Raw genomic sequence first — 22,331 nt, 5'->3', positions numbered from 1 at the left:
AGGTGTTCCTAATAATCCTTTAGGTGAGTGTGTATATATATATATACAGTAATCCCTCCACATACCTTGTGTTCCAGAACCCCCCGCGATAGACGAAAATCCGCGAAGTAGAAACCATATGTTTGTGTAGTTATTTTTATATATTTTAAGCCCTTATAAACTCTCCCACACTGTTAACATTATTAGAGCCCTCTAGACACGAAATAACACCCTTTAGTCAAAAGTTTAAACTGTCCTCCATGACAAGACAGAGATGACAGTTCTTTCTCACAATTAAAAAAATGCAAATAGATCTTCTTCTCTTCAGGAGCAGAGAATTTCAGAGGGGAGAGAGAGAGCTAAAGAAAAGCAAACAATCAAAAAATCAATACTTGTGCTTTTAAGTTTGCCGCGGCATTTTTTAGAGGAGCATTAGTATCTTCTAAGCAAACAGCCTCTGTGCAAACAGCCCCTCTGCTCACATCTCTTCCGTCAGGCGCAGAGAACGTCAGAGAGAGAGAGCGAGATTAAAGCAACAATCAAAAAATCAATACGTGTGCTTTTGTGCTTTTAAATATGCGAGCACCGCAATAAAGCGGCATTTTTAGAGGAGCGTCAGTATCTTTTAAGCAAACAGCCTCTGTGCAAACAGCCCCTCCGTCAGGCGCAGAGAATGTCAGAGAGGGTGAGAGAGAGGCAGAGACAAGCAAACAATCAAGCTCCGCGGGATGCATATCTTCTAGCATTGAGGAGTTTTAGTTAATATGTAATACATGCTCTGATTGGGTAGCTTCTAAGCCATCCGCCAATAGCGCCCCTTGTATAAAACCAACAGGGCAAACAAACTGAGGAAGCGTGTAGCATAAATTAAAAGACCCATTGTCTGCAGAAATCCGCGAACCACGAAAAATCTGTGATATATATTTAGATGTGCTTACATTTAAAATCCGCGATAGAGTGAAACCCTTGAAAGTCGAAGCCTTGATATAGCGAGGATTACTGTATATATATATATATATATATATATATATATATATATATATATATATATATATATACTGTATATATATATATATATATATATATATATATATACCATATATATATATATATATATATATATATATATACTAATAAAAGGCAAAGCCCTCACTGACTCACTCATCACTAATTCTCCAACTTCCCATGTAGGTAGAAGGCATGAAATTTGGCAGGCTCATTCCTTACAGGTTACTTAAAAAAGTTAAGCAGGTTTCATTTCGAAATTCTACACGTAACGGTCATAACTGAATCTTACTTACATACATATATATGTCCATAGCCTGCAGCTCAGTCGCCATATGAGGCAGCGTTACATCCTCCCTCATCCTTCCATATTTCAGTTTTTCTTTTTTAATAAATCTGCAACAATTTCAAAAATTCTTTTTTTTGTCTGTCAATATGGGGTGCTGTGTGTACAGTAATGAGGAAAAAAAAATTAATTTAAATGATTTCAGCAAATGGCTGCAATATAACAAAGAGTGAAAAATTGAAGGGGGTCTGAATACTTTATGTACCCACTGTGTGTGTGTGTGTGTATATATACAGTGATCCCTCGCTACAGTGGGATGCAAAAGTTTGGGCAACCTTGTTAATAGTCATTATTTTCCTGTATAAATCGTTGGTTGTTACGATAAAAAATGTCAGTTAAATATAGTATCATATAGGAGACACACACAGTGACATTTGAGAAGTGAATTGAAGTTTATTGGATTTACAGAAAGTGTGGAAGAAAAGTAAGGACAAGAATTAAAGGTTAGTACGTTTGAAAGAGACAGTACTGCTACAATAAATTATTTCATCGAAGGTCGCGCATGGCGCAGCAGCATCTTGTGTGAGACATGAACAATGACTTCGCCATCGTGTTCTTAATAACATGCTTTCATTCCAGTCATAATGAAAATCATATCACGTATACACCTCAGTATTTTAATTATTCAGAGAGCTGCAATATCACGAATGTAATGGATTATGTGTCTTGTGGGTGAAAGAACGGAAGCACGTAGTGATTCACACACATACAGCACATTGAAGATCAAATACAAAACAAAGCATTTAATGTGCTACTTTAGTTACAATGGGATTTGAGAAACTAGTAAATTAAATATTTTAAGATGAAGTTTATGTTCTACTTTAATGACAAAATAAACTGTGATTAAAGTGAATATTTCGAGATTGAATTTAACATTTCGTGCTTTCTTCCTACTCTGTGCCTTTTTTTCTCACTGTATCCTAATAAGCTTCCATATGACACTCAGACGGTGGGCTCCATCTCGCCTTTTTACGACGGCTTTGATATGTGACAACTTTGTGAACTTGAGCTTGTTTCTCCAACACGCTATGTCACTCGATCAACTTCCTTTTGTTGATTATAGCACTGTATAAACCAACAAATAGTACGTTTTTCTTTGCCTCCACTTGGTATTCGCTGAAATTCTTATATTTTCCCTCTTGCTTTTGTCATTACCTTTTCACAGAACGCTGAGCTTAAGGTCTATTTATATTGATTTGCATATTCAAAGAGGCGTAATTCTGGGAGGAGGCAGGGCGGGACAGAAGGCGTTTGCACGTGCGTTAGTTTTCACGCTGATTGGGATTTATGGAGTGGAAGAATGCGGAAGTTGGAGTATGCACAGATTCCTGTGTGTAAGCACATTTCGGCTTTTGTGCTTACGTAATGTTATAGTGCGAATTCTACGCACGGCGTTATATATGAGGCCCCAGGTGTAATTGAAAAAATAGCAGGACAAAGCGAGGTCAGAAATAAAAGGAAAAGAACAGAAAACAAAGTCGTTTTGCATTCGCATCATTCAATCATTCACATAAATGTAGATTTACACAATAATGAAATATACGCTATGAGAATCTGTGGACCCACAACAGTTAAATCAACGACAAGTTTATTTTCAAAGAAAACACAATTCGGTCAGGTGTATATTTATGACTAGCAAAATACCCGCTCTTCGCAGCGGAGAAGTAGTGTGTTAAAGAAGTAATAAAAAAGAAAAGGAAACATTTTAATAATAACGTAACATGATTGACAATGTAATTGCTTTGTCATTGTTGTGAGTGATGAGTGTTGCTGTCATATATATATATATATATATACATATATACATATACACACACACACATATAAACATATATATATACATATCCATACATATACACATATATATATATATATATATATATATATATACATATCTACATATACACACATACATATATACACACACATATATACACACAAATACATATATATATATATATATATATATATATATATATATATATATATACAGTGGTGTGAAAAACTATTTGCCCCCTTCCTGATTTCTTATTCTTTTGCTTTGCATGTTTGTCACACAAAATGTTTCTGATCATTAAACACATTTAACCATTAGACAAAATGCAGTTTTTAAATGATGGTTTTTATTATTTAGGGAGAAAAAAAAATCCAAACCTACATGGCCCTGTGTGAAAAGTAATTGCCCCTGAACCTAATAACTGGTTGGGCCACCCTTAGCAGCAATAACTGCAGTCAAACGTTTGCGATAACTTGCAATGAGTCTTTTACAGCACTCTGGAGAAATTTTGGCCCACTCATATTTGCAGAATTGTTGTAATTCAGCTTTATTTGAGGGTTTTCTAGCATGAACTGCCTTTTTGAGGTCATGCCATAGCATCTCAATTGGATTGAGGTCAGGACTTTGACTAGGCCACTCCAAAGTCTTCATTTTGTTTTTCTTCAGCCATTCAGATGTGGATTTGCTGGTGTGTTTTGGGTCATTGTCCTGTTGCAGCACCCAAGATCGCTTCAGCTTGAGTTGACGAACAGATGGCCGGATATTCTCCTTCAGGATTTTTGGTAGACAGTAGAATTCATGGTTCCATCTATCACAGCAAGCCTTCCAGGTCCTGAAGCAGCAAAACAACCCCAGACCATCACACTACCACCACCATATTTTACTGTTGGTATGATGTTCTTTTTCTGAAATGCTGTGTTCCTTTTACGCCAGATGCAACGGGACATTTGCCTTCCAAAAAGTTCAACTTTTGTCTCATCAGTCCACAAGGTATTTTCCCAAAAGTCTTGGCAATCATTGAGATGTTTCTTAGCAAAATTGAGACAAGCCCAAATGTTCTTTTTGCTTAACAGTTGTTTGCGTCTTGGAAATCTGCCATGCAGGCCGTTTTTGCCCAGTCTCTTTCTTATGCTGGAGTCCTGAACACTGACCTTAATAGAGGCAAGTGAGGCCTGCAGTTCTTTAGACGTTGTCCTGGGGTCTTTTGTGACCTCTCGGATGAGTCGTCTCTGCGCTCTTGGGGTAATTTTGGTCTGCCGGCCACTCCTGGGAAGGTTCACCACTGTTCCATGTTTTTTCCATTTGTGGATAATGGCTCTCAATGTGGTTCGCTGGAGTCCCATAGCTTTAGAAATGGCTTTATAGCCTTTACCAGACTGATAGATCTCAATTACTTCTGTTCTCATTTGTTCCTAAATTTCTTTGGATCTTGGCATGATGTCTAGTTTTCGAGGTGCTTTTGGTCTACTTCTCTGTGTCAGGCAGCTCCTATTTAAGTGATTTCTTGATTGAAACAGGTGTGGCAGTAATCAGGCCTGGGGTGGCTACGGAAATTGAACTCAGGTGTGATACACCACAGTTAGGTTATTTTTTAACAAGGGGCAATTACTTTTTCACACAGGGCCATGTAGGTTTGGATTTTTTCTCCCTAAATAATAAAACCATCATTTAAAAACTGCATTTTGTGTTTACTTGTGTTATATTTGACTAATGGTTAAATGTGTTTGATGATCAGAAACATTTTGTGTGACAAACATGCAAAACAATAAGAAATCAGGAAGGGGGCAAATAGTTTTTTACACCACTGTACATAAACATTATATATATATATATATATATATATATATATATATATATATATATACATACATATATACACATATACATACACATATATATACATATACACACACACACATATATATATATATATATATACACACACATATATATATATATATACACATATATATAGTCTTTGGGGTGCGAGCAGCTGTTGCTCTGGGTGCCAGAATCCATGAAGGAAGAAAAATGAAAAACATTATTTGTACAAAATCTTAATTTATCCATTCCTAAATAATTAAATGGGCAGGCTATTTCGTATCAGTGCAATACGCTGTTTGTTAAAACGGATGACTCCCGCTCTTACGTGCAAGTCTGTGTGAATATTATGATTATTACGTTTCTGTTCAAGTTCTATTTAAATTTTAAATAGAAGGAATTTTTATTTAGTCGACAGAATATTATTCCGGAATAAATCAACTCAAACCTTAAATAACTTATAATATTTTGCTCTCCATAAAAATATATCCTGTCTAAATTATACAAGTTAGAAATAAAGTAAACAGGATTGGTCTCGTCCGATGCGAGAGATGGACGTCTGAAGTGGAGCTCCGCTAGCAGTGGTGCTATTTTTCATATTTTTTGCTTATTATTCTGAGATATCCTGTATTTATTCAACCCGAGAGGGACCGCTACAGTATATGTAAACACATATAAACATGGCCAACAAGAAGGGGGTCCGAAAGAATCGAAGACTAAAGCTACATCCAAGCTGCGATCAGCAAGCCCTAGTTCGAGATACGGCCTCTCAGAGACAGACCTGGATCAGATGGGCGAAAGTACAGACTCCTCGGGACCACGGTCCGCTACATCGTCGCCGGCTGAGAGCGAAAAGGGGAGCGAAGGTGCGATCGTGAGTGCAGATGTGGATAGCTCGCCGATTGGAGAGGATTACCTGAAACTGGAAAAGGCCGGGAGGTCCGCGGCTTCAGTTACGCAATTACGGGACTGGAGCAGCGGGACACCGCTTCAGCAGAGTCTGCTGCTTCATCTACGGTACAAGAAGGCACATTTGAGCTATCTGAACTGAAAGTGTTGCTCGCTGAGCTCACGCAAGATATAAAGAAAAGCGAAGGCTAATGAGAAAGCAACGGCAAAGGCACATGAGAGACTGAAACAGGAATTAAACAGGAGATGAAACAGGCCAATGAATGTCTGCGACAGGAAATCCAACAGGCAAATGAAAGGCTGCGTCAAGAGGTACAGCTTGAACTTCGACAGGTGCTGGGTAAAATTGAAGAGCGCATTGAGAAAAACTCGCTAAACTGAGCACGCTTGCTGATCGATTGGAGCATCTTAGTGAGACATTCACGAATCGGATCGAAATAGCCGAACATCTAGCTGCCAGTGCCGAGGAAAGAGCAGTAAATGTCAGTTCGGAATGTAAAAAACTCGGAGAAAAACTTGGAGACAGACTGGCTGCTTTAGAAGATGGGAATAGAAGGTATAATGTCAGAATTGAAGGCTTGCCGGAGAATCGAGAAAGTTTAAACCCGGTGAAATTCGCAACTGAACTTTTTTCTAAAATAATCGGGGGCGACTTTAAAGCAGAATCTGAGATAGCAGCGCTTACACAGACGCTGATCAAACACCGTCAGACCCCGACCAAGATCTTTTATAGTTCGCTTTGAACGATTATCATTTAAGTTAGAGGTGATGGAACTCCTCAGGAAAAAAGGAAGATATTATATATGAAGATTGCCACATTCGTCTTCCCTGACTTCTCTCCAGCAACAGCTATCAAACGCCGCCTTCTATAATATTAAACAGCTGCTACGGCAAGCCAATGTCAAATACGGCCTCCTGTATCCGCAAAACTGAAAGTGGAATGGCAGGGTCATTTCTATGTTTTCGCTAGCAAGGAGGAGGCAGAAAATGAGTTAAGAAAGCTGATCCCGGGACTATTCTGATACATAATTGTGAGACATGGCGGTAAATGATAAAGCTAGGATTAATAATCTACTGTCTGATCTATTTGTTTTAAAATACGGGTTTTTATCAGCATATATTCTCATATTCTTATATTATTATTACTTACTTATTACTTATCATTACTTAGTATTACTAGGGCTAAATGTTTATGTTTTATTGTGCTTAATTACGTTTTCCTCCTCTTTTTCTTTTCTAATTATTTCATGTGTACCCTAAATGAGACTGTTCAATATCATACCCTTGGTTTGCTGTTATTGCTATTACTGCATTAAGACTTGTTATGCTTGTTTTGGACACATCTTTAACACCATCACCTGGGTTTATTATCTGGGGATATCATCTTAATGCACTAAAATTGATGAAGATTATATATATATATATATATATATATATATATATATATATATATATAGTGCAAAATTCTTTTCTTTCTTTTTCCTCTTTTAAAGACTATATTGGTAACAGATATCTCTATCTTTTAACCTTAAAGCGCCACTGCATGGGGGCTTGATGTGCTTTGGACGTGCTCTGTCTCTGGGTATGTCAGAGGACTGGGACTGCATGAAGTGGGTTTTAGCCTCACCTGGGGAGGCAAAAGGGAGGGTGGGGGTTAAGGGGAAGAGAAAGAGAGCAGGCTTGATCTATATCTAATCTATCATCTCAATCTTTATAATTATAACTATCAACGTAATAATAAGCTGCATGGCAACAACTCTTGGGGGAATAGGAAATTAAGACCTAAACTATTTCACTTCCAGTTAAGACTATAATATGACACCAAAAACTCAGAATCAGTGTCTCCATGATGGGACAGTTAACTTCGTAAGCTGGAATGTTAAAGGCCTGAATCACGAATTAAAGAGAAAGAAAGTACTTTCTCACCTAACAGGTCTAAATGCTAAAATAGTATTTTTACAGGAAACCCACTTACTAAGTAAGGATCAGTTCCGCTGCAAAAGACTGGACTGGCCAAATGTTCCATTCTAGTTTTACAAAGAAAACTAGAGGGGTGGGAATTCTCATACATAGAACAGTACCATTTGTAGCATCAGATGTAGTATTGGATCCTGAAGGGAGATATGTGATGGTCATGGGAGACTTATCTAACTGTAAAATGATTTTGATAAATGTTTATGCACCTAATGTTGATGATAAGGAATTTATACAAAATTTATTTGCATCCATTCCCAATCTGAACACTCATAAACTTATAATGGCTGGGGACTTTAATTGTGTTCTAAATCCACTTTTAGATAAGACTTCCTCCACAGGGGAACGCAACAAACACCGCAAAGATAATTACAAAGTTTATAACTGATCACAACTTATCAGATCCCTGGGGGTTTTTAAACCCAAATTCAAGAACATATTCTTTCTACTCACCAGTACATCATTGCTACTCAAGGATTGATTACTTCTTTATAGATAATAACTTCTTGCCTAAGATTAAATCTTGTAAATACGATGCTATTGTTATTTCAGACCATGCTCCGATGATCTTGGAGCTGAAATTACTAAGCCCCATACACTCACCCGCAGATGGCGCCTCAATCCGCTTCTATTAGCTGACGAGAATTGTACTGAATTTATATCCAAACAAATTGAATTCTTTCTAGAGACAAATACATCCCCTGAGATCTCTGCAGGAATACTCTGGGAAACTCTTAAGGCCTTCTTAAGAGGACAGATTATCTCATATCTTTCCCACAGAAATAAATCCCGCGAAGAAAGTAGCAGAGATAAAAGCGAAATTACTAAAATAGATGAAGAACATGCCAGACTACCAAGCGAGACTCTACATAAGAGGAGGCAGGCTCTACATTCAGAATTAAACCTCTTGACAACTAAAGAAACCGAACAACTAATTTACAAATCCAGACATCATTATTATGAACATGGAGAGAAAGCTAATAAGCTTTTAGCGCAACAAATTCACAAGCAAGAAGTGCGCAACGCAATCTCGTAATTACTAACACGAATGGAGATAAAATCATCGAACACAAAAATATAATGTACACTTTTAGAGACTACTATAAATCCCTATATACTACTGAGTTTAAAGAAGACAATATACAATCTAATGCATTTCTGGATAAATTACAGATACCACAAATTGACGCTATTAGTGTGGAGGAGCTCGATAAACCTCTGTCATTATCAGAATTACTGGATGCTATAAAGTCACTCCAAGGTGGAAAAGCAGCAGGCCCTGATGGCTACCCTGCAGAGGTTTTACAAGAAATTCTCCGCTCAGCTAGCTCCCTCCTATTAGCAACATTTACAGAAGCCAGAGATAACCAATCTCTTCCACAAACCTTTCGCCAAGCACTAATCACTGTCTTTCCAAAACAAAATAAGGACTTATTACAATGTGCATCATACAGACCAATTTCACTTCTGAATAACGACGTTAAAATACTCTCTAAAATCATAGCTAGAAGGATGGAGAAAGTGCTCCCTCAGTAATATCACAAGACCAAACTGGATTTATTAGGGGCCGACACTTATCTTCAAATCTTCGACGCCTGTTTAATGTAATATACTCACCAACTAAATCAAACACCCCAGAAATATTATTATCATTGGATGCAGAAAAGCATTCGACATGATTGAATGGAAATACCTTTTACTATTTTGGAGAAGTTTGGGTTTGGCCCAACATTTGTGCATGGATTAAATTACTGTATACTAACCCAGAAGCTTCAGTTTGCATCAATAACATTTGCTCAGACTACTTTAAACTAGAACGTGGCACAAGACAAGGATGCCCTTTGTCACCACTGCTGTTTGCAATTGCCATTGAACCACTGGCAATACATTGTCGAAATACTGATCAGATAAAGGGGATTAGCAGAGAAGGACTGGAACAGAAAATCTCATTATATGCAGATGACATGGTACTGTATATATCGGATCCAGAAAATTCTGTGCCTGCAGTCTTAACAGCACTCACAGAATTTCAAAAGCTCTCTGGTCTCAGAATTAATCTGAATAAAAGTGTACTCTTTCCGTGAATTCAAGCATATAATATTAGATTAGACACCCTTCCTTTTATCATTGCAGAACAGTTTAAATACCTCGGGTAAACATCACAAGTAAACATAAAGCTCTTTATCAACAAAATTTCGTCGTCTGTATGGAAAAAATTAAACAAGACTTGCATAGATGGTCAACCCTTCATCTCACACTAGCTGGAAGAATTAACACTGTTAAGATGAATATTCTTCCTAAGCTCCTTTTTATTTCAAAACATACCAATATACATTAATAAATCGTTCTTTAAGCAATTAGATTCAACAATAACCTCATTTATTTGGAATTCTAAACATCCACGCATCAAAAGAGCGACCCTACAAAGACAAAAGGCAGAAGGCGGCATGGCTCTACCTAACTTCCAGTTTTATTACTGGGCGCAAATATACAGTCGATAAGAACCTGGACACAAATAGAAGAACATACACAGGCATGGACCGCAATAGAAGTAAAATCCTGCAGTACTTCTTTGTATTCCTTGCTTTGTGCTCCAATAAACACACGCTATCGGCAATACACTAATAACCCAATTGTGCTCCACTCACTTAGAATCTGGAACCAATGTAGAAAGCATTTTAAGACGGAGAAGCTTCTTTCTGTGGCACCCTGCAAAAGAACCACCTCTTTCAACCCTCACAAACATATGCAGTTTTTAATATCTGGAAAAAATTTGGAATTAACTTGCTTAGAGATCTTTATATAGACAACGTCTTTGCATCCTATGAACAATTACATTCCAAATTTAACATTCCAGCTACAAATTTCTTTCACTATCTTCAAATCAGGAACTTTGTTAAACAGAACCTTCCAGATTTTCCTCATCTTGCACCCTCATCCACGCTGGAAAAATTATTGCTCAATTTCAAGGAGTTAGACTCCATCTCTACAATATATAAAATCCTTTTACAATCCCTTCCTTTCAAAGATCCAAGAGGACACTGGGAAAATGACCTCTCAATTAATATATCAGAAAAGGAGTGGAAAGTAGCAATGCAGAGAATTCACTCAAGCTCCATATGCAAAGCATACAATTATACAACTCAAAATTATATATCGAGCACATCTGTCTCGACTAAAACTCTCAAAATGTTTCCAGGGCATGATCCAACCTGCGAACGTTGCAACCAAGCCCCAGCCTCACTAGGTCACATGTTCTGGGCCTGCTCCAAATTAACATTATTCTGGACAAAAATTTTTAATTACCTCTCAGACAGTCTTGGACTCACAATCCCTCCTAACCCATTAACAGCTGTGTTTGGGGTTCTTCCAGAGGGTCTTAAAGTGGAGAAAGACAAACAAACTGTGATTGCATTCACTACACTGTTGGCACGCAGACTTATTCTGATAAACTGGAAGAACCCAAACTCTCCTCTTTTAAGTCAGTGGGAAACTGATGTGTTATATTATTTAAAATTGGAAAAAATCAAATACTCAGTTAGAGGATCTGTGCAGACTTTTTTCAAAACATGGCAGGATCTAATCAGTAATATTTTGAAATGATTTTATAAAGCACAGAGAATTTGTTGATTTAGGTATTTTTAAAAGCCTTAAATTTTACACCGTTTGGCTTGCTCTCTCTCTCAAGGGTGGGGATCGATCTGTTCTTAGCATAATTCTTTTTTTTGTAAAACTTGATTGCTATGTATTGATTGTAACAAAATTAATAAATAAAAAAAAAAAAAAGAAAAAGAAATAATGTAAACGTTAAAAGAACAAACATTCAAATTTCTTTACTCTTATGTAATTTTATATAAAAAATAAAGTTAAATTTTAAATATCCCAAAAGATTTTGCTCTCCATAAAATTATATCCTGTCAAAATTATACAAATTCAAATATGAACATGCTGCATAACAAAACCTGGAAATATAAATAAAATTTGTTCTTTTCAGCAATAACAAATCAAACCATTCAGTTGTCTTTGCTCTTATGTCATTTTATCAGAGCTGGATGCCTGGTATCTTTTTTTGGCAACAAGTTCATTTATGTTTGGTGTGAGGTTCTGTGTTGTGGAGATACTCAGGATGGACTGCAGGTGCTCATGAGTGAGGCGACTCCTGTGTGCTGTTTTGTTAGTCTTCATGACTGAGAAGAGCTTCTCACACAGATATGTGCTACCAAACATGCACAAGTTTCGAGCCGCATGTAGACGGAGCTGGATCATTTTTGCGGGAATGGAGTGAATAAACTGTGCGGGCCCTGCAGTATCGTACTTGGCCTTTAATGTGCCATTACACTGCAGCTCAATCACCTCCATCTGAATCTGCACAGGTGCAGTTTCCACATCGACGGCAAATGGGTGGCGAAACAGCTCAAAATTCTTTTTTTGTTCTTCAAAGTCACCAAAGCGCCGTGCGAACTCAGTGCGCAGTGCGCTCAATTTATCAGCAAAGTGTGTGTTTGGGAACACCGTTGTGCCGATTTGGTTCAACATTACTTGGCAACAGGGAAAATGGGGCAAGTTGCACTGGTGCATTTGTGTCTCCCATAAAAGTAGCTTCACTTGAAATCACTTTGTGATTGTGCACGGGTAAAAATGTCTGCTGAAGTGTCAGATTCTTCTTTAACTCTTCTGCTTTCCGAATCTTGTGCATTGCATTCAGGTCTTTCAGGTTGTCTTGATGTTTTGTCTCATAGTGCCGTCTTAGATTAAATTCTGTAATTACAGCCACATTAGCTCCACAAATGAGACACACGGGTTTACCGGCAATATCAGTAAACATATACTCAGCCTCCCATCGGTTTTTAAAAAGGCTCTATGTTCATAATCACCTTTTTTCTTTGGCATCGTGTGGGCTAGCTTCGCAATAACTTGCAGCATCATAAGCTAGACTTGATTAACGCGGTAAGTGTTCGGCAAGGCAGCTGAAGCGCTGCATTATGGGATCTGTAGTTTATTGTGTTACCAGCGCTTCATATCCCAGGCCATTAATAACAATAATACAGTATATAAAATGATCTCGCGGGCCGGATATAATTACACGCTGGGCCGGATGTGGCCCGTGGGCCTTGAGTTTGACACATATGGACTAAATAGAACTTGAAAAGAAATATTTTTTCGAATGTGATCGCGCAATTCAGATCGAGTTGACGCACTACAGTACATCGAGCCCGCGTGCTATTGTGGTTTTGCCTGTGTGCCTCAATAAGTTACCCTCCCCTTGCTCTTACTTTTTTACCGTTCATCTAATGAATACACTGAGTATGGCTTTACCAAAACAATCATTGATCGCAAATGAAGTATCCATTATTCATAAAGCTTCAATTGGTGATCTGTCTTTCTGCGTTAACCACATATTTTTTCATACGTCTCCAACCAAGGGGATGCGAGGCTAAAATGAATCGAGAAGCTCGCGTACATACTTAGTGCATCCCCTCTCGGGAATCGAACCTCGGACGTCGGCGCTAGAGGCGAAGCCTTTACTATTGCGCCACGGCGTGCGGTTTGTCTATTTGAGCGTAGCAGTGTAATTCAGTTTTTGTTCAGCACTCTTTGGAACTGTTGCTTTTTGTCTGCGTACTGCGTCAGTTCACATGAGCGCTGAATATGGTTTTATATGTCATTCGCTCGCTTCTAATTGTTTCGCTGCCTTCTTAATTATATAATGCATGTTTTCTTCAGCGCATTTTGTAGCTCTTCCTGGTTTTCTACGTAATGCGTGATTACGTGAGAGGCGTGATGATGTCACACGAAACCCCGCCCCCCACAGCTTTTGAGCTCAACTCCATTACAGTAAATGGAGAAAAATAGCTTCTATTTATGACCATTATGCGTAGAATTTCGAAACTAAACTGTAAGGAATGAGCCTGCCATGAACGTGACAAATTTCAGCCTTCTACCTACACGGGAAGTTGGAGAATTAGTGATGAGTCAGTGAGTCAGTCAGTGAGGGCTTTGCCTTTTATTAGTATATATATATATATATATATATATATATATATATATATATATATATGTATATGTGTATATATATATATGTGTATATATATATATATATATATATATGTATATATATATATATATATATTTGCAGCTGGAGATCCACAAAGGGAGAAAATGAATCACGTATCATAAAGTAGTTTTTATTCCTGAGCTTTCAACCCCTACGAGGGGTCTTCATCAGAGGATAATGCTTAGACTTATAAGAATCAAAGTCAATATATAGCAATAACTTACTTTTTGCGGGGTGGCTAGGTCCGTGTGGTCGGGGGGGTTGTGTTATTGGGTGTAAAGTCTTGTTTATTATGAATAAGTTCTTCTTAAGTTTGCATATTATGGATTTATGTCCAAGTGTCTGTTGATGGCGTTCTCATTTGATAACCAGGATTCAGCCAGCTCTCTGGCACTTTTATTATTGGCTTTAAATTTTACTTGTACATCGTCCCAATTAAATGTATGTCCTGTTGATTTAGTATGCGTGTAGATCAATGATAGTTGGTCCTTTCTTCTGACGGCATTGCGGTGTTCCTGTATACGTGTTGCGATTCTTTTTGAAGTTTGTCCAATGTATACCGCTGAGCACGAACTGCATGGACTGCTATACTCTGCGTTTCGTGTTTCTGCTGTCGATTTCTTGTTTTTAGCATTAAAGAGGACCGTGCGCAGATTGTTTGTGGGTTTGTGTGCTATTCTGACACCTGACTTGGCCAGGATGCGTGCTGCACCTTCAGACACATTATGGTGATAAGGGAGTGAGTGCCAGGTGGGGTGGGAGTTCTGATTCAAGTCAATTGTTTGTTGAGTTTTTTGGTGTCTTCTGTGTAGGCTTCGATTAATGAATGTTTTTGAATATCCGTTTGAAGTAAAAAGGTGGAAGAGATAGTGTCTCTCTTTCATTTTTGTTTCCTTCGTATCCTGGACTCTTCTGAATAGAGTTTTAACACAGCTCCGTTTATGAGATATTAGGTGGTTGCTGGCGAAGTGTAATATCTTGCATGCGTAGCATTCTTTATGGTAAACACTAGTGGTCAGGGTGGCGTCATTATTTCTTTCAATGTAGATGTCCAGGAAGCTGTTGTGTTGGTTAATTTCTTTCTTCATTGTGAATTAGATTGCCGGGGATATTGAGTTGATGTGGTTGTAGAATTTATTCAGCTGATCGTTTTTTATTATGACGAATGTGTCGTCCACATAGCATATCCAAATTTTGAGTGTGAACTGAGATAGAGCCACGTTTTCAAATCGCTGCATTACCAGTTCTACTAGAAGTCCTGATAACGGCGATCCCATTGGCATGCCTTCTTTCTGAGTGTAGTATTTGCTGTTGAAATGAAAGTGAGTTTTTTGGCAGAGTGATATTACGTGCATTATGTCTTTAATTGACAGTTTAGTTCTTGTCTCTTTAGTGGGGTCACTTTCCAGTTTCATTTATAGTGTTTCTGTGGCTAGATGAATCGGTATCATGTTGTATAGCGACACAACGTCAAAAGAGACCATGATTTCATCACAACGTCAGGGCATGCTCCTAATGAGACGACAGATGGTTTCCTTGGGATCTCCTCCCAGATCTGGACCAGGGCATCACTGAGCTCCTGGACAGTCTGAGGTGCAACCTGGCAGTGCCGGATGGATCAAAACATAATGTTCCAGGGGTGTTCTATTAGATTTTGGTCAGGCAAGCATGGGGGCCAGTCAGTGGTATCAATTCCTTCATCCTCTAGAAACTACCTGCGTACTCATGCCACATGAGGCTGGGCATTGTCATGCACCAGGGGGAACCCAGGGCCCACTGCACCAGCATAGGATCTGACAATGAGTCCAATGATTTCATCCCGATACCTAATGGCAGTCAAGATGCTGTTATCTAGCCTGTAGAGGTCTGTGCGTCCCTCCATGGATATGTCTCCCCATCACTGACCCACCACCAAACCAACCATGCTGAAGAATGTTACAGGCAGCATGACATTCTCCACGGCTTCTCCAGACCCTTTCACGTCTGTCACATGTCCTCAGGGTGAACCTGTTCTCATCTTTGAAAAGTACAGGGCGCCAGTGGTGGACCTTCCAATTCTGGTATTCTATGGCAAATGTCAATTGAGCCCTCAGGCCACCCTCATATAGTCTGTTTCTGATTGGTTGGTCAGAGACATTCACACCAGTGGCCTGCTGGAGGTCATTTTGTAGGACCTAATGATGGATTAAGGACCCTCCACAGCCCTGTCCAGCTCTCTTAGAGTAACTGCATGTCTCCTGGCATCTCCTCCATGCCCTTGAGACTGTGTTGGGAGACATAGCAAACCTTCTGGCAATGTCACATATTGATGTGCCATCCTGGAGAAGTTGGACTACCTGTGCAACCTCTGTAGGGTCCAGGTATTGCTTCATGCTACCAGTAGTGACGATGACTATAGCCAAATGCAAAACTAGTGAAAAAACAGTCAGAAGAGATGAGGGGAAAATGTCAGTGACCTCCACCTTTTAAGCCATTCCTGTTTTGGGGTCATCTCATTGTTGCCCCTCTAGTGCACCTGTTGTTAATTTCATTAACACCTAAGCAGCTGAAACTGATTAACCACCCCCTCTGCTACTTAACTAACCAGATCAATATCTCAGAAGTTTCATTGACTTGATGCTATACCACACACACATATAATTTCACAGCTGTTTATGGATGTTTCTGCTGAATCAAAAGATAACAGTTTTGAAACATTCCAAATGCTAAAAGCAGTACAGCACTATTATAGCATTATTATAGAAAACTATTCTGAGCAGTCTTCAAAAAGTCAAATGAAACTGTTAACTAACTTGAGATGTTTCTGAATATTTACATTCTTGTATATACTAGCATCCTGTAAATTTCCTTGAGTTGCATAATAGATTACATTAGTTATAGTTTTTCAAAATGGTTATGCCCATGTGGGTGTACAAAGCTGGGCAGGCTCATGCTGTTAAATGAAGTGGCAGTACACACAACAGGAGGCTTTAGGGTATTATTTTTTATTTTTACTTGTGATCTTCTAGAGATAATGTAAATTTTTGTTTTCAATTAAATGCAATGTGAAAGTAGCTGTTTACTAAAAATACATACAGTTTAAACATGATATTTATAGACTTAATCAGAATTTACAGTGACGGAAAATAATTTTCCTTAAATTACCCTATAATTCTTTCCTTTTATAACTTTAGTACTGGGTTTTATTTTGATCATATCTAAGTAACATAAGTTACATTCTCTATCCAACCTGATAATGACCAGTTAAGGGTTGCAAAGAGCCAGATTCTATCACACATGCTGTAGATGAATGACCATTGCACAGTACATTTATTTGAACCAAGATAGGTTGTTCTGCAACTTTAAATTAACAGCAGTGAATTTTAGTCCAGTCTCCTGGAGTTGTAAAGCTTACCACTAACCACTGTGCAACTCTGTATTTATTACAGCTTTTCAAAATTTAAAGTACTTTTTCATATGCAATTTTAATATAAAATGTATTTTGCTTTGCAGCGAGTAGGGATGAGCTACAAAGCAGGAAAATTAAGCTTGATTATCAGGAAGTTGGTCAGTGTCCAATGGAAGTGCTTGCAATATGGGAGAAAAAGCTGAGCATACCTAGTCGTTCAAAGGTTCGGTTTGATATGGAGGAAATCTACTCTGTTCTTAGTCAAGGTACTGTATTTCTAGGACTTTTGTTGCTCATGGTCAGGTCTAAGTTATACTTTGTTACCTTTAAAAGAATGAAGAAATAAGAGTATATGTAAACTGAAATACTCTTTTAAAATTATGTATTTATTATGTAAATATAAAATGTATCAATATTTTTTTCAAGTAATAATTTGTATACTTTACTTGTGCTTTTTATATAAAAATGTTTAGTGTCATGCTGGTATTTAATAAATCAAAAGCTGATTGGCAAACCAGAAGCAGTACTTGCAAAAAATATATTGTATCTTTTTTATATAATGGACCTCTTTAGAAAAGTGTAACGTGAAAGTAAAAATGTGCTTTTATTTTGTATTAGGTGTTCCAAAGAATCGTCGTGGAGAGATCTGGCAGTTTTTAGCTGCCCAGTACCGTTTAAGGCACAGGCTTCCATGTAAACAGCAACCTCCTGATATATCCTACAAGGACCTTTTAAAACAGCTTACTGCACAACAGCATGCCATTCTTGTTGATCTTGGTAAGCTTTCCACCACTTTTACTGTGAATATATATAAATCTCTCCATGCATTTTCTATATTGCTGATCCAGTTCATGTAAGCAGTTAGTTTATTGCAGGTTAACCTGAAACATATACAGTTAGGTCCATAAATATTTGGACAGAGATAACTTTTTTCTAATTTTGGTTCTATACATTACCACAATGAATTTTAAATGAAACAAATCAGATGCAGTTGAAGTGCAGACTTTCAGCTTTAATTCAGTGGGTTGAACAAAACGATTGTATAAAAATGTGAGGCAACTAAAGCATTTTTTAACAGAATCCCTTCATTTCAGAGGCTCAAAAGTAATTGGACAATTGACTTAAAGGCTATTTCATGGGCAGGTGTGGGCAAGTCCGTCATTATCAGTTAAGCAGATAAAAGGCCTGGAGTTGATTTGAGGTGTGGTGCTTGCATGTGGGAGATTTTGCTGTGAACAGACAACATGCAGTCAAAGGAGCTCTCCATGCAGGTGAAAGAAGCCATCCTTAAGCTGCGAAAACAGAAAAAACCCATCCGAGAAATTGTTACAATATTACAAGTGGCAAAATCTACAGTTTGGTACATCCTGAGAAAGAAAGCAAGCACTGGTGAACTCAGCAACGCAAAAAGACCTGGACGTCCACGGATGACAATAGTGGTGGATGATCGCAGAATCACTTCCATGGTGAAGAGCCAACAGCCAACCAAGTGAACAACACTCTCCAGGGAGTAGGCGTATCAATATCCAATTCTACCGTAAAGAGAAGACTGCTTGAAAGTAAATACAAAGGGTACACTGCAAGGTGCAAGCCCTCATAAGCCTCAAGAATATAAAGGCTAGATTGGACTTTGCAAAAGAACATCTAAAAAAGCCAGCACAGTTCTGGAAAAACATTCTTTGGATAGATGAAACCAAGATCAACCTCTACCAGAATGATGGCAAGAAAAAAGTATGGAGAAGTTGTGGAACAGCTCATTATCCAAAGCATACCACATCATCTGTAAAACATGGTTGAGGCAGTGTGATCGCTGCCAGTGGCACTGGGACACTAGTGTTTATTGATGATGTGACACAGGACAGAAGCAGCTGAATGAATTCTGAGGTGTTTAGAGACATACTGTCTGCTCAGATCTAGCTAAATGCAGTCAAATTGATTGGACGGCATTTCATGATACAGGTGGACAATGACCCAAAATATACAGCCAAAGCAACCCAAGAGTTTATTAAAGCAAAGAAGTGGAATGTTCTTGAATGGCCAAGTCAGTCACCTGATCTTAACCAAATTGAGCATGCATTTCACTTGTTGAAGACTAAACTTCAGACAAAAAGGCACACAAAAACAGCAACTGAAAGCCGCTGCAGTAAAGGCCTGGCAGAGCATTAAAAAGGAGGAAACCCAGCATCTGGTGATGTCAATGAGTTCAAGACTTCAGGCTGTCATTGTATTAGAAATGAACATTTTACTTCCAGTTATTTAATTTTTGCAATTACTTTTGAGCCCCTGAAATGAAGGGATTGTGTTAAAAAAATGCTTTAGTTGCCTCACATTTTATGCAATCTTTTTGTTCAACCCACTGAATTAAAGCTGAAAGTCTGCACTTCAACTGCATCTGAGTTGTTTCATTTAAAATTTATTGTGGATTGTACAGAACCAAAATTTGAAAAATGTTGTCTCTGTCCAAATATTTATGGACCTAACTGTACCTACACTCACTCAGACATTGCCATCTTAGAGTTGCCAGTTAACATAACATCCATGTCTTTGGAATTCAGGAGTGAAACTGCAGAATTTGGACTAAGCCCATTAAATATATATTTGTAGCAGCATGCTTTGTTATTTTCCTCTAATTGATTTGAAGACACATACTAAATTTGACATGCCAAAAAACTAAAATTAGTTTTAATTTAAAATATGTAGAAATTGTAAAAATGTACTTTCATTCAGCAGAATTTAATAATTTGCAACTGCTTAAGTACTTGGCAAAGTATTCAGTTTAATAGAGTCTAGCCTTGCAGACCTCAGCAGAATGCAAATTCAGATGTACAGCTGTCATGTGGTTGGTTGTAGAGTTTATAAAAGAAACAAAATTAGGTTTGTGCAAACATGTTCAGGCATAAAATTGCTAAATTACAACATGGAATGTGGTAGAGCTAATTTATCATCAAGGCAGAGAACAGGTAAGAATTCTTTTGGTGTAGTTCTGATAGTCCAAAATATGTAGTAATATTTCCTGGAAGTAATATTCAGTCTGGGAAAATATTATGGCGATGATAATTTGGGGTGATGTTTGGCCACATCCCTGCAGAAAAGACAGGCTTTATCAGTCTTCACACAATTATGGTGTCTCTAGGCACGCAGAACAGTTTAGCCAGTAAAAATACAAAGGGGCACCAAAACTCTAAAATACTTCAGTCACTACATTAAAACTGACAAAATTGTGCATAAAATTCACCATATAAATATCTGCAAAAAATTAAATTATAACTTCTTAAATGAATTGAAGGATTTGGATTTTTTTATTAATTTGTTAACTTTTCAAATTAAGGATTCCTTAAAATTTAACACATACAATTACATACCAAGTTTGTAAAACACAGAAATCTTTATTTAAATTTTCAATTGAATTGAATTATTTAACTGTATATTTAGACATCTGATGTCCAAATTCAAGGATTTTTACCATCTTTCTTCAGCACCTAAACCAGTAGAGAATTACATAGGCAGGTACCAATCCAAGAAGAACTGGGTACAAGGCACCTGGTGCCGGTGATTTTGGTACCAATTCAACATGCATACACCAGTCCACACTTACTCATATAGGGCCAGTATAAAATGTTTATTTTTGGAGTGTGAGACTAACGTCATAGTACAAGAAGAAAAATGTTATGGAAATACCTGGAGAACACATAAATGCGGTCTGTTTCTTCTGTAAGACAGTAGTGCAATCAACTCTGTGTGGTGAATATAAGGATAAGTAAAGTATCTATCTATCTATCTATCTATCTATCTATCTATCTATCTATCTATCTATCTATCTAGCTAGCTCTGTCGGTCTGTCTCTCTATAATACATTTATGTATTTAATTAAGTTGAATTTCTTCTTCTTATAATTGTGATTGTTATTTTTTAATGCCATATGTTTATTGCTTTAGTGTAGCTGCTGCCATTGTGTTTTGGTCATTGAATGGCAATGACCATGCTGTTTACTGCTGTTGCTACGCTTGATTCCAGTCATGTGATCTGTGACGCCACCACTGTCTCCCTGTTTCGGATCCAACCTTTAATTGCTTTTAAAATTTCTCCATTAGGATTATTCATTTTTGCACCTCTTTTTGGCCAGTATGTTTACAATTGTTTCTTGACTTATATTGTGGTGCTGTGGCTTTTTCAAGTAGTCACATAATTCCAAAATTAATCCTAACACCAAGAAGTCTTGATATTTACTTTTAAAAATGTTCTTTGATTAGAGACATTCATCTGTGGGAGTGCACACCCAGATAACTTTCCGAGGGTTAGTGCTGAAAATGATTCAAAGTGTTGTATCACAATTAATAAGAATGCTAGTAAAATGAAAGTGACTAAGTAACACCCTTTTGGTTTAAATTCAAGAAGTATGAGCAGTTTGTAAGTGACTAAAGGTAAGTTCAGTGCAAGTAGTTGTTTATAATTTTTAATTATTAATGAGTTTTAGAGCTCTGTTGGTTAGGTTTTCAACATCATGCAATAGGCATCACAAGTTATCCCAGAATTTGACTTGCAAAACTACAAGGTGTACAGCTAGAGAATGGATTTGCATCAGAACAATAAATACATAATACATTGTTTAACAGAGTGTATTGTACATTTGTTTTACTTTTTCCAAAGCATTTGGAGTACTGACGGAGTACTGACAAAGTACTTAGGGACACTAATCTTCTGACTTTGTCACTTAGGGTTCAAAACCTTTGTCACCTGGCATTTCTTCTATATGCATGCATATTTAGCATTTCTAAATTAAATAAGTGGCTATAAAATGGGTTAAATTGTGATCAGATTTAAGATGATTTTTTTCTTGGTTGTGTTTGCTGTATTTAATACATGACTTCATTTTATTTGTTTGGCCTTCTGATGTACTGTTACTTTAAATTAGTGTTATGGATTTGCTGTGTGATTTTGAATTAATGATGTCTTCTATTGCAATAATTAAATAACAACAAAAAACAATTAACATAATTTAAATTATTACAAATTATTTGTAAAACTCTTTTACTACAACATGACTTACTCCAAGGTCACTTCGGCTTTTAATTATTGT

At 37.5% G+C, this 22,331-nt stretch overlaps 1 protein-coding gene across 3 annotated transcripts in view; it reads left to right on the top strand.

Moving 5' to 3' along the window:
• tbc1d4 (TBC1 domain family, member 4) overlaps positions 1-22,331 on the top strand; it is a 211,357-nt gene that overhangs the window by 172,791 nt on the left and 16,235 nt on the right. For all 3 annotated transcript variants that reach the window (XM_039745342.1, XM_039745341.1, XM_039745343.1), the window contains 2 exons: positions 17,359-17,520; positions 17,873-18,031. In XM_039745342.1, coding sequence (XP_039601276.1) covers positions 17,359-17,520; positions 17,873-18,031 — 321 coding nt within the window. The remainder of the gene's footprint in view (positions 1-17,358; positions 17,521-17,872; positions 18,032-22,331) is intronic.

This window comes from Polypterus senegalus, chromosome 2 (assembly GCF_016835505.1).
Source record: "Polypterus senegalus isolate Bchr_013 chromosome 2, ASM1683550v1, whole genome shotgun sequence".
In the NCBI taxonomy this organism is placed as follows: domain Eukaryota; kingdom Metazoa; phylum Chordata; class Cladistia; order Polypteriformes; family Polypteridae; genus Polypterus; species Polypterus senegalus.
The sequence above is the reverse complement of the archived record's forward strand: the minus strand, read 5'-3'. Positions and strand labels throughout refer to the sequence as shown.